The sequence below is a fragment of the Camelus bactrianus genome, chromosome 1, assembly GCF_048773025.1.
Source record: "Camelus bactrianus isolate YW-2024 breed Bactrian camel chromosome 1, ASM4877302v1, whole genome shotgun sequence".
NCBI lineage: Eukaryota > Metazoa > Chordata > Mammalia > Artiodactyla > Camelidae > Camelus > Camelus bactrianus.
In genome coordinates, this window is record NC_133539.1 from 50,844,402 (window position 1) to 50,858,171 (window position 13,770).

Below are 13,770 nucleotides of genomic sequence, written 5' to 3' on the forward strand. Positions count from 1 at the left end.
TGCGCCCTCTGCTGGCCAGAAGGGAGTCTTGCATCCTTTTCCATCCAACAGCTAAATCGGAACATGATTTTCAGAAAAGCTGTATTTTAAAAATATTTTAAGAAATGAAGGACTGTAAGGAACATGGAAATGATAGGAAAGGTGAAGTGGAACAGGGAAGAGAAGAAACGAGTTACTGTGACTTCAATCTGGCATTGAGGGCCTTGAGGTCACTTCCAGGAGCACGACTGGGCTCATGGCCTCAGATCTGGGCTGTAACTCAACTTCCGGCCCTTTGGCTTTTTAAAAAAAATCTCCCTTTGACAACCACTGGGATCATCAAGCACTAAAAAATAAAGTAAATTTTGTTGAACTTTATGGAAGTGATATTTATGACACTTCCTTACATAACACTGAATGCTTTTGGCTCTCAAAAAAAAGTCTGGGAAAGAAAAAGCACTTCTAAGGCATGTTAAATGAGATAAATGTGAATATTTACCTTAGCCAATTGCAGGAAAGAAAAAATAGGTTAGGGCATAGGCCTTTAAATTTTAGCCTAGAAAATGAAACAGCTTAGATATTCAATTTCATTGTAGTTTTTACTTTTTACTTTAGATTCTTTTAAAAGTCTGAGTCAGTAACAGCTGTATAAGTTAATCAGAAGGAAGAGTAAGGCCTAGTTGGGCAGCAGTGGGTGGGGGTGCAGAGTTCAGCTCAGGGCTCGGAGACCACTCTAAGCGTGGCAGCCAGACAGGACAGGCGGACTCAGCAGGAATGAGTAACCTCTTGTCCTGTGAAGATCTGACAAAGGGGCTGTCAGTTTCTTTTTCTTTCAGAGTTGAGATTTGATAATGCTATGGATGAGGGTGCAAAATAGCCAAGGACCATTAACAATTAAGCCACAAGGAACTCAATTTAGACTGACTTTTGGCCTCTCTCAAAGGTGAGGCTGCCATCTCTAAGAGCACAGTTTGATCAGGGAAACAGGACAGCTTTCCACGCACCCCCAGCCAAGGCTGCACCCTGGCGTGCTCCAGTTTGAAGCTAAACCTTCCAAAGGTTCAGATGCTCATACTTATAGATTCAGGACTAAGGCTGGAGTCAAGTAGAAATGAAACTAAAGCTACCTATGCATCTTGTCTAACTCAAAATAAAAACAAGTTAACTATATTGTCAAATCCCAAACATGCTTGCACAGAGGCCTTAAGATGGTAAACTTCAGTGATTTAGGGTTATTATTTTTTTGCCAAATTGCACTAGGCTGATTGGTTTTACTCTTACATGGATAGACATGTGGACTCACTGACATGGCTCTCATAAATTCTAAGTTCATTCTGGCTGCGATTAGAATCGCAGGATTTTAGAATGGGAAGGTGCCTCAGAGCTTACCCAAATCCCTCATTTGATAATAATATGAGGCCCAGGACAGTAACTTAACTTCCCCCAGCTCTCACCACAACCAAGGGGACAGTTTCTCCTCAGCGACCACCCACTTCATCCAGGCAGTAGCCAGCCAGTGAGGAATGGAGCCTCCTGGCAGTCAGGTGAGTAGGTTTGGAAGTAGCCCTTCCAGCTCCAGCCAAGCCTCAGATGGCCGCGGCCCCAACTCACAGCTGGACCACAACCTCAGGAGAGACCTGAACTGGAAACACCCAGCCCATAAGCGGCTCCCAATTCCTGACCCTCAAATTGAGTGAGATAAGAAGTGCTTGTTATTTGGGGGTAATTTTTTATGCAGGAATAAATCAGTAAAGCACTCAGAGCTATGACTAGCACATTTTTTTTAAATGCTGGAAGGGCACACAGTCTTGGGCATACAGCAGAGAACGTGATGAAGGGTGCTCTCCAGTGGAGAAGCCACTCCTTCAGAGATCTGTGGTGATGAGCACAAACGATAAGCTGTTTAGACCTAAGTAGGAATACGAAAGGATCTTAGAGACACAATGGGCCAAGTGGCCCCATCTAACATACATATTCCAACCTACCAAGAACCCAAGTCCTGTCTATAATTTTGGGGGGCAGATGAGCAGACTAGCCACAGGTTAGGAAGACTGGACATTGCTGAGTCACCTTCTACACTGGTGCAATACTGCCTCCTTTACCTTTCCCTCTCAGTAACCAAGTCCTATTCTGGGACAGTCTCAGGACATCTCGGTTCAGTGGATCCACAGAGCACAGAATTGCCAGTGCTATGTTCTCTTACCAACGGGAATTCAAATATCAGTGAAATCATTTTTAAATGAATCCAATGACCACTTACCCCCAAGCCAAAAGAATGCTCTCAAATTAGTTTACAATGTTAGGTACAATCGAAAGTGACTGTTAGAGGCGGTCTCTCAGAGTGATGGAATCTAGTTCCTGATCTATATCAAAACCAGCAAATGACTCAAGTAGAACCTGAAAGAAAACAGCACAGGACGTGAGAAACTACAGGAAATACTTAGAATACTGGTAGAGCTGCAGACATCTTTGGAGAAAAGCCTCCTTCTTAACCATTTTGCAAAACACACTTCTCTGCTCCACCCGGAGCTGAGGAGATTGCTAAAACCATAGGTGATTCAGGAAGCTGATTTATTTTTTCTTTCTGCCAGTCTAAAGCAAACTGCTCTGCTCTATCGGTCTGCATTTCCTGAAGCCTGAGCCCTCGAATAACGGCTTTCTGAAGTTAACAATGTCAAAATTCTAATTTGCATTTCTTTTTCTCCCAGATATGGTTGGCAAAATATTTCGTCTCTTTCTCTTGAGAACACCTGGTAACCTCAAAGTTTATTTTCCAAGGATCCAATGATTGAGAAAAGGAGGTTTACTTTGAATGATAGATTTTCTTGTCAAAGACTGAAAATTCAGATAACTACAAAACAAGTTTCCTAAAGCAGGATATATTACAGGCGCTTTCTGGCGATTTGAGGTACAGCCTTCTGAGACTTCATATTCGATCCAGTTGGTTCCAAACACATGGAAAATGGTTCAGTTCAATAACAAGGAGGTGTTGGGCGCTACAGTCAGTTCTAAGACAACCAAGTGGGGAAAAATTATTAAAACGACATGACTGGATCTGGTTTTCAGCTTTTAAATAAGTTCACTTTAAAACAGTAGGATAAAAGCAAAATAAAAGGCCCCAGGGCTTCATACATTGTCTGGCGGAGGATGAATGGGTGGGAGGATAAGGCCACCTTTCTTACGCAAAACAGCGATCTCTTCCTTTAAGGCCAAAATCCTTTCTGCCTGGACTTGGATCAATTCAGTGACCTTCTCTTTTGCCACAATATCTGCTTTCCGAAGGCTCTGGAAGACATTGCCCTGTTGAGAGAAAACACCTCCCTGCTTTAAGCCTCGTTTGGAATATGGAGATTTCCCTGTCTTAGTAAGTCTGTTAGGTGTGTCTGCCTTACAGTCCATTTAAATAACCATCACTTCTTATTTTTAAGAAGCACTCAGTTCCTCCACTGAAATCCTACCATTGGAAATATATCCCTTTGGCTAATAAACAACTCTGAAAATGCAAGTCCCCAGTAAGAGGGTAATTCATTAACATAGCTCTCAGTCATTCAGACCCGACAGGATTCATCGCTAGAATTATAAAAGACAAGATACCTCCTTTTCCTATACAGCCCCATGTTGTTTTCCAGAATAGAAATATATTTCCTCATCTGACGTCTTCCCCTGCCCAGCTAAGTCCTGCTCATGCTTCGGACATCACTTTAGGGAGGCCTGCTTTACCCCATGGACTAGGTTAGAATTTCCCACGCTCTGTTCTATCAAATCATCCATCCCACGTCACTAGTTATTAGACGGAATCATTTGAAATTTGTGATATTTGACTATTTTGTTGTAGTCTAAACTACAAATAGTCTAGACTATTTGACAAAAAAGTTGTAGTTTCATACAGTTCAAACTAAATGCTTGTTTGATGTGTCTGTCTGTCTTGCTGGATCCTGTGCCTGAGAGGTAGGGCCGGGTATGCCTGGACCTCACCACCCTGCCAGCACCTGCCCCAGAGCTTGTCACGGAAGTGGATGCTCGATAAATCTGAATGCACGTTAAAGGGAGGGACGTAAGACCTAGTTCCAGCTCTGTGCCAGGTGCTTACATGTGCTCTTAGAACCCTTACGGCTCTGAACAGGGCAGTGTTACTCCAGCTGTAAAGATACGGAAGCTGACAGATTCATGAGCTGGCCCAAGTCACTGTAATACGAAGGGCTGGAAGCAGCATTAGAACCAGGTTACCTGAAGCCAAAAGTCCATAATTCACCCATCACCCCCCTTACTGCGCAGCCCTTCCTAGGAAGCAGGGGTTCCCTGTGCCCAGTGCCTCTGCCTCTTCTCAGCGCACTTTCACTTGAGAGGCCACGAAAGCTAAACACTAGCCTTACCCAGCCTCTCTTCCAGCTTGGAGTGGCTAAGTAGACATAGTAGAAAGCACTGGCTTTCTTAATGAGGGACACGAGAGGCTGGCATTTGACCATGGAACAGAGCTGTGACTCCAGAGGAAACACCAAAGAATCAGGGAGAGAATCACAGAGGTCCTGGCCCTGACATCACAGGCCCACTGAGCCAAAGCCCGTCATCTCCTGCAGACTTCCTGTGAAGTGAGGAAAATAACCCCGATTTGTTTAAGCTACTCTCCGGGGGCTTTTGGTTACGTACAGCTACGTGTATGCCCCACTCACACCCCAGTTCATGCCCGTCCCTCTGAGGTCACCTTAGATTTTCCCTCATTCTTGTCACCGTATCCAAACAGACTTTGGCTATTCTTACTTATAAATGTCTTTGGCCCTTGGCCTTTCATCTTTGCCGTCTACACCCCCATTCGTGACTAGACTATGATAAGAATAATAGCAGTGGCGTAAGCTTTGGAGGCAGACAGACCTCAGTTTAAGAGTGAACTCCCCCAGCTCCAGCCCTGAGAGCATGGGCACGTGACTCACCTACTCTGAGCTGTGGAGAGTGGTTATTTTGAGGATTAAATGAGATAGCCAGTGGGAAGAGATGATACAGGTTAAAATATATATGTAAAGACATACTATGTAAAGAGATCCATACTATTAATTTCTTTTCCCATTCAATTGATCTGTTGCCTCCAAACTCTTTCCAGTGTATCTGGACTTAGCAAAGCACGCCACGTCGACAGACTTTACTAAACACTCTGTGAAGACTTTTCAAGGCAGCAGCCTTCACGAGCAGCGCCTTGACTCTTCACTCGAAAATTCCTCAGTGGAGCAGGGGCTTCAGGGAGGCGGAGCGGAAGGACACGGAGCTCACCGTCTCCCACAGAAACGCTTCAGTGGACCAACCAAGGGCCCTTGCTATTCAGACTAGACTTCCTCTCCCATCTCATTCTAACTCTAAACCTCCCAAAGCCTCTTATTCATCGTTTCTTCTGAACTTGTGCTTAGACCGGGGATCTCAACTCCAGCACGCGGCAGAATCACCCAGAAGGCAGGTTCGGTGGACTGCCCGGCCCCTCCCGCAGAGCTGCCGATTCAGTTGGTCTGGGTGGGGCCCAAGCCTGCATCTCTGACAAGTGCCCCCGTGGTGCGGACGCTGTTCTTCAGGGGAGCACGTTTTGAGAACCCCTGACTTAAACCATTTCCAAGGCGCCTAAAGGAAACATAAAGAAAACTCGTAGCGTGAGAGGAGGGGGAAACCCAACATTTTTGCAGATACTACCATAAGATTATGGCATATAGTTCAGAAAATGCCACAAATGTGCTAGGTCCCTAGGGGGTGAAACTCTGTTAAGTAGGTATTATCCACCACATGTTATGTATTAAGTACCACTCTGCTAGGCTGGGTAAATACTGTATAAGAGCAAGTTGAAAGCCATAAAAAAAAGTAACAAGTGTCAATTCAGGACGCCCACTTTAGGGCAAATGAAGTAAATGATATTGGATGTTTTGACACCAAATTCAGGGAGCATGCTGGTCTCATTATTTATACCTAAATAACCTTACCTCTCTAGGGCCCAAGGCACTTCCCAAAATTGGTACGTATATAAATTCATGGCACCCAAGAGGGACAGTAAGGCTAGTCGCGCAGGCTCCTTGCAATGTACCAGTACTAGCTCAGTGTCCTCAGGGACCCCAGTGGGCCAGAAATGTTCCAAGATCAAGGCTTGTTTAAAAGCCAGCACTTGATATTCCTGAGAATAACTACCTTTACAGAATGTCCTTGATTCTGACAGAGCGTCTGCAGAAAAGGAACATACCTGCTGGTTCTGTAGTGTATTCAGCTGAGAATCAAGCTGCTTCTTTTCAATACATAAATCATTCATCTGATGAAGCTTTTTGGTGTGTTCTTTGGTCTTCATCATCAATTCCCATCGCATTTGAGCAATCTTTTCCTACCAGGGCAGGGAGATGCAAAATGGATTAAGTGAATGAGAGAGGAAATAGAGAAAAATGCATGTCTGGCTTTGATCCAAACCATCAAGCAAACGGAGTGATAGGCATATAGGGAAACATAATAAGCCAATAATACAATCAAAAGCAACTGCATTGGGTCTGGTTTGATTAGAGAAAAGAACATTAAGTAGGATGGAAGTAGATAAAAATAAGACAGACACAGATATCACTCCATTGTTGAGGCATGAAATTAGTACGTGTACAGAGTGCTGGTATTCGCTAATTAAAAGGGAGAAAGGTCCCTTAAGCAGGAAACTTTACTATATTGTTCTTTCCCTAGCCTTCCAGGATCCTCAAGGTGACCAGCTTGAATGGCCATACATCTGCCAGTGGCTTTCCTTTGTTCTCTTATTGCTCCAACAGATGATTTTAGATTGCACATGTTATCTCCAAAACTCCGATAGGGACCAAGTCCCATGGATGCGAACACTTAAACAATTTGCGTCTTCCTGGTATAGTGCAAATCTTGTATAAGAAAAGATAAGATAGCACTAGGAACCTCTCCTCCTTCCCTTCCTGCCAGTAAGACAGAAAACTGGAGAAGCCATAATGATGTGTGGGCTTATAAAATCAGGCTGTAACTGGGGCACTGCCTCATCTTATGGTTCCGAGAACAGCGTAGACATTTAACATTTTCTAAGACCCTGCCGGCTAAACAGTATATACCTTGTTATAAAATGTATTACTTAGAGATGTGTTGTACTTTCCAGATGGAAACAGCATGCAAAAGCTATGTGGAATAATACAATCAGAAGTGACCTGCTATACTCTGAGGATCCTGACACCATCAGAGCATTTGTACATTGCTGTAGACCTCCAAGTGGAGTCTTTCTGTAATCTTTCATGCCACTTTGCCATGATATTTACATGAATCCTGGCCCCCAAACCTCAGTGCTGATGCTTTCATCCCAAGATAGACAAGTCCTTCCAACTAAGTGAACGGTAAGGAAACAGACAGGCTTCAGATCACGGGGGAGCCACATGAGGCTCATGGACCCAACTCCAGCAGTACAGATGCCTCGTGGGAAACACTTACAGCTCACCAGGACTTCTTGCCTCCACCCATACTGACACAAAGTAGGTCACCTGCCCTCTCATCCTTACCTCCCACATCTTCATCTCCTTTGCGTTTGCTAGCTCCTTTCGGAGTTTTTTAATCTTCAGTTCTTCAAGTGTCATATTCACAGAAAGTGTCTGAAGGGCTTCTAGGTTTATCACACGGCCAAACTTGCTGATCATTAGTTGACTAACTGTTTCTTCCATTTCTAAAAGAAGACAGTCCCTGTCAGGTTGCTCAGCAGCTCCCACTGTTGTTCAATGAACAATCCCAACACCAATGCCATTCTAGGGAAGAGCTTTTGCAAGAAGATGGGAAAGATTTGTTACCAGCTGGTCTTTCCTCTGTTACTTTTCAGAGAAAACCTACTATTTTCTTACTTAAAATGCACATGACTTACTGTCTTCTCATCTGCTTCAGATTCCTATGAAATTCCTTCAAATTCCTGCGTGCAGTGGACTCATCCTTCCCCACTGGCTTAGACACTCTGATCTGCCTCTCCTCAGACTATCAATAGGCCCCAGCTGGGTTATGGACTCTTGAGTTCTTAATTTCTTTGGTTACTGATCTCTACGACATCTTGTGTTAAGAATAGAACAGCACTTAACAGAGGTTTCCATCTTACTGCAAGTGAAAATATTAAAATCTTTGCGGTGGTTCAGAAGGTCCTACCTGGTCTGGCCTGCTCTGCCCCTATTCTCTGCCACCTCCTTCCCACACCTTTCTCCTCACTTACACCTTTTTGCTTCTCAAGCATTCCAGGCTCACTCCAGTATTCTCATCTGGAATTCTCTGCAATTCCACTGTCTGGAATTCTCTTCCCCAGTTGGCCACATGGTTCACTCCACACAGCCCATTTTCTGAAAACAAATTGTGAGACTGATAAAAAGACTCATTTCCAAAACATTCATTTCTGATGGTGTAACCAAGAGCAGGTCCTTGTCCTTGAACCAGGGAGGACTACATCTTAGCAAGTCTGTCACTTTTCCAGGGAGCTCTTCCCTGGCCTCCTACAGACCTCAGCACTCTTTCCCAGTCCCCTTTAAATTTTCTCTTAACAATTATCTACAGCTAACATGCAATATATTGTACTTTTGTTTATTGTCTTTCCTCAATATGCCAACAGTGGGACACCTGGAGAAAATTCCATCTATGGAGTTTGAGCTCCCCAAGAAGATGTAATCTTGTTACAAGTTTCTCTCAGTCACCAGAGTCCCATAAGTGAAGTCTGAAGGTCCTAAGGTATAAAAAAGATGATGTAATTCTGTTATGGTACAGAAATTTGTATTCAGGTATAACCGTTATGGCTGAATAATAATGGTACAATTGGCATGGCTGCCATTCTGCACAATCCAGGGAGGGCTTTTCATTTCTGTTCTTTGTGTGTGGTGCCTCCATGCTTTTGTGGAATGTTGGTGGCCATGATAATCAGTGACACAAGTGAAACGGTGATTGGATTATCTGCACGTATGTGGCTAGCCTGTAGCTGCCTGCTTGTCCTCCCTCGGTAAGAACCTTGACTTCCCCCAGCTAGTCCCATATGAGGGGGTGCCCTCTACCTGACAGCCCCACGTACTAGGACAGGTACTCTGGTCCTTGCCCTTCCCACTTTGCAGCCAGCCTAATACGCTTCTCTTGACTTGACTGGGCTGGTTAGTGTTCACTGGGGACACACAGGCTTCTGGAACACTCACCATCCTACACTCCCATGGCTGCAAGCTGTGCCCTCCTTGACGGAGAGAACTTACCTTCCCACCCCTATGCTCTAGACTCTCTTCTTTCCCACTGGGTCTGGGGGTGGGGAACAACAAGTGACTGCAGGGTTTCTCATCACTGTTAAGCCTTTGTTCTCTGAGTTACAGGAAAGGAACCCTCTCCTAGGTTCACCTTCAGAATTAGGAAATGAGTCTCTAACCAGACTCACAACACACTTTCAGAAAATGAACTGGGGTTGGGAGAACTGAAAGTCATTGAATAAAGCTTGCACCACATAGAACTATTTTTAATTTCAACTAACATTCCAAAATTTGAACACTTCATTTCATCCTCTTCACACATTTTTCCAAACTGAGAGTTTACTCAAATGGAAATAAGCTTCTTTCTTCATTTTCATACGAGTTTGCTCCTTGGTTTGACGAGTAATATTTCCAAACATAAACAACAGTCAGGCTACAGAAGCCAAAGGAATGTGAAATACGTGAGAAAGACTGGAGCCTCAGGCTTGTACCTGAGATAACTCCGCCTCAAATAAGTGTTATTCAAACATAGAGTTGCAACATGTATTTTTAAATTGTATAATCCAGCCACCCATGAGGGCAGAACCATCAGCACTCATTGGAAACTGGCCTCTACAAATCTAAGCAACTTGGACTGACCAACCACTACAGTCTTCCCATTTTTTTCTTTCAAATTTTCTTTTAAAAATATTAGTTTTTAATTGTGGTAAAATATACATATGAAAATCTGCCATTTTAGTCTTTTTACAGTGTACAGTTCTATAGCATTAAGGTAGATGCTATACAGTACAGGTAATATTATTGTTATTAAAGCTAGAATACTTCATCACTTACACATATGTTCCATATATCAAATATTCAAAAGGTGTTTTAAAAGAACTGTCTTCATGCTATACATCTTACACTATAAACCTCAATTCCAGGTGAATTATGAACATAAATATGAGAAGCACTACTAATAGAGGAAACAATAAAAAAAATCTTTATGACCTCAAAATCAGAAAGGATTTCTTAGGACACACACACACAAAATGCACAAACTATAACCAGATTGAGAAAATAAACTATATTAAGGTTTAAAACGTCTGCATCCCAAAAAGATACACTAAATATAGAAGAAAGGGAAGACACATACTAGAAAAGATTTGAAATGCATTAATGGAAAGAGAAAGACAGATAATAGAAAAGAACTCTACAATCAATAAGAAAAATAAAAAAGCAGGAGTAAAAAATTGGGCAAAGTATATGACAGGGAATTTTCAGGAAAGGAAACATGAATAAATGACTAATGAATGTACATGAAGATGTTCAACCTCAAGGAATCAACGAAATGGAGAAAAATCACAGTGAAATACAATTTTAACACCTACCAGGTTGGCAGAAATACTAAAGCCTAGTGGTGCTGAGTGTTGTTGAGACTGTGGACCTCGGCATACCTGGTATCTATCGCATAAGGATGGAACAGACATTTCAGGGTTGGCATGTTAAGCAAACTGGCATGTAAAGCGAGCAGGGAGAGAAAACAGCACAGCCGCTCTGGAGGGCAACTTAACCTTGTTCCAGGAGAGGAAACGCATACAACCCGCTCTCACCCAGAGACCCCAGTGCTGGGGACTCACCCCCTCCCGCACACGCACAGGGAGACGTGCACAAGAAGGCCCACTGTGACACTGTCTACAATCCTGAAAAATTAGAATTACCCTAAACATCCATCAACAGGAGACCACAGAGATCAACTCTTTTATCGTCCTACAACGGAATACTGTGGTAGCAGTTAAAATGAATAAATTAATTATCTGTAGCAATATGGGTCACTCTCAAAAACTGGTTTAATAAAGTGAACTGCAAAATGATGTGAATAATATTACAGTTAAAAACATGCAAAGGCATTTCATATACTGTGTGTGGATGCGGCCATCCATACACAGACATGCGTGCTCGTAGTGGTGGACCCTGGGGAAGGAGACAGCGGAACAAGATTGGAAGGAGACGGGCCTTCAGTTGTATCTTCAATGTTTTATTTCTTAAGCCTGGTAGTAGGTACACAGGTGACTGTTATATGATTCTATATTTTATTATAAATAAAACCTTTAACAATTACTAGAAATTGTTTCTGTGACAAAAGACCTATATCCTTTTAAAATAGAAGAGCGGCCCTTTGATAGAATCAGGAGAGACAGTAAGTAGGAAGCTGAGACGGTGCATTTCCTCTCAGTGGTTCTGATTCTGTGATTACTTACTCTTTCCAAAGTTGGAGATGGTTGCTGGATCGTTCCCTCTCTAATCAATAAATATTACTAGGTAATCCAGGGGCTTGGTTACTCACTCTGAATAGTTTTTGCCATCTCTCTCTTTTCTCGGATGAGCTGTTTACGCCTCTCCCGGCATTCTCTGTTCAATTTTTGCTGCTTGGCATTCTCCTCCTGGAGGTGTACGATTCGCTCTTGCAGCCGTCCCAAGGAGCGGTTAGAAAAGACTAACGTTCCGGAAAGATCACTAGGGATTTCTCCAAACACCACGTGCTCTATCTGCAGAAACAAAACCAAGCCCAAACCCAAACAGACAAAGATCAAACTAAACGTTAAACTCACAGAAAGCATAAGGGAAGCACTTCTTACTCTGCCCCTTGTTTAGGTCACGACCTTTGGCCTTCTAACTCTCACCCGAGTAAGGTAAAAGCAGGAAGCTTCTTTCAAAAGAAGCCACATTATATCCCCCTGGGGACAGCAAATCTTCCCACGTAGACCATGCCTGGTATCTACCGCATAAGGATGGAACAGACATGTCAGGGTTGGCATGTTAAGCAAACTGCTAAAGATAGCTAATCCAGGTTGGGTCAGGTTCTACAAACTGATATGTAAGGCTGAACTTAGGTTTTTCTTCTAAAATACCGCTTTGTCTCTACCTGACCAAATACAATACAGTTGGCCTTCACTGGTACGTATCTCGGCATTTTAATGTAAGTTGTAGTTCATGTGAAACAGAGAAATGGACAAAGAGAAGAAAAAAAGAGAAAGAATATTTTCCTTTTATCTTAACTTCCCTCATTAACAAATAGAGATTAAGAGAAGGTAATGCTTGCATCTTTAGTTCATGTCTATTTAAAGATGGTGTGAAAGTGACATGTGACCAAGAGCCAAGATTTCAAACTCCAAGCCATTCCTTTAAGCCACAGGCTCGTTTCTTCAGACTTGAGGTGATTCAACTTTCAAAGTGATAATGGGCCCCAGGGAAATAGACATGCTTTGATATTACTCTTTCATAACAATCTCAGAAGGAAAGTTGGGGTGTTGGGGGGAGGGTATAGCCCACTGGTAGAGTGCATGCTTAGCATGAACGAGGTCCCAGGTTCAATCCCCAATAGCTCCATTCAATGAATAATAATTGAAATAAATAAAATTTATTTTAAAAAAATGTTGGGGCATCACTCTACAGGTAGAATTCTCAGCACAGGACTGCACTTCTCCCCACTTGTGGCCCATGAATCTTTCCCTGGAAAGCCTGGGTATGGTGGCTTAGATGGGGCGGGGCAACCCGTGCAGACCCCTCACCTGGTGGAGCTTGAGTGGAATCACGACCAGTAGTTCATTCAGCCGCTGCTGCTTCTCGCGTTGATAAGCCTCCAGGGCCTCCTCTGCTGCGTTCAGATTAGTTGCCACGATTTTCACCTGTGGAAAAGCCCCGTGTGTGAGATGTCAACAAGATTCAGTGAATACATACCCAGGGTGGTAAATGAAGCCATTTGGGAGGAAGCCAGAGCATGACGGAGTCTGCCGTGTTGGGCTGTGATTAAATGGATGATCAGTTTGCAGCCCAGGAATGTGTGTTACTCCCTTCCAGCTAAGTCAGGATCCACAGCATTTTTTCAGTCGTTCCTGTGACCCCAGAGCTGTAGAGGTTTTTGTGAATGAAAGCTCAGAAGACATGTCCCACCCTGGAATGGTTCAGATCTCATTGGGTCATAATAAGCGCAATAAGTTAGAGGAGAAAGCCTTTTAAAGTGATGAAACTACTCACTATAGTATTTCTAAAGCACATGCTTCATCTCCTACGAAACTTGAAAATCTTCTAAATCATATCCTTTTTGCAAGAGGAGAAGCAATCTATCAAAAATATTTCTGAGTATGAGTCAAGTTAAGTGATGTTGCTCTAGGAAAGAGTGCCTAAGAGGAAAACTGAGCAGATATAGCAGAAATCAATCAATATAATTACACAGAAAGTTTAGCTTAGTGGTCTCTGACATGGCACACACGTGCCCCCAGCATGTCAAAGTGATCTGCTGGGGTCCAGAAAGAAAATAGAGTTTCGATTTTATTTATTTTTATCTTATTCTTTTTCATTTCCATTTTGGCAAATGTGTCATAATATACAAAATACATTAGAACAATCGTTTGCAAATATAATCTATAAATAAATGTACATTTATTGTAGGTATATGTGCTCCACAATTTTTTAACTTATAGAAGTATGTAATCAAAAAATTTTTGAGGGTCAATGATTTAGCTAAAGAAAGTTTCAACCATCAAAAAAGCAATGGCCCCCACCACAACTGTAAATGGATGTAACACTGGAGGAGTCTCTTCTCTTACGAGAA

General features: G+C 42.8%; 1 protein-coding gene across 6 annotated transcripts in view; it reads right to left on the bottom strand.

Moving 5' to 3' along the window:
• Window positions 1-2,445: 2,445 nt before the first annotated feature.
• Window positions 2,446-13,770, bottom strand: part of CFAP44 (cilia and flagella associated protein 44) — a 107,862-nt gene continuing 96,537 nt past the window's right edge. For 4 of the 6 annotated variants that reach the window (XM_045507242.2, XM_045507244.2, XM_045507241.2 and 1 more), the window contains 5 exons: window positions 12,728-12,844; window positions 11,503-11,704; window positions 7,488-7,648; window positions 6,188-6,322; window positions 3,305-5,580 (listed from right to left, as the gene is read on the bottom strand). In XM_045507242.2, the coding sequence (XP_045363198.1) occupies window positions 5,386-5,580; window positions 6,188-6,322; window positions 7,488-7,648; window positions 11,503-11,704; window positions 12,728-12,844 (810 nt within the window). In that variant the 3' untranslated portion in view covers window positions 3,305-5,385. Of the gene's footprint in view, window positions 2,988-3,111; window positions 3,280-3,304; window positions 5,581-6,187; window positions 6,323-7,487; window positions 7,739-11,502; window positions 11,705-12,727; window positions 12,845-13,770 lie in introns of those variants that run through there. The other 2 variants (XM_010970814.3, XM_045507245.2) reach the window with 2 other exon arrangements.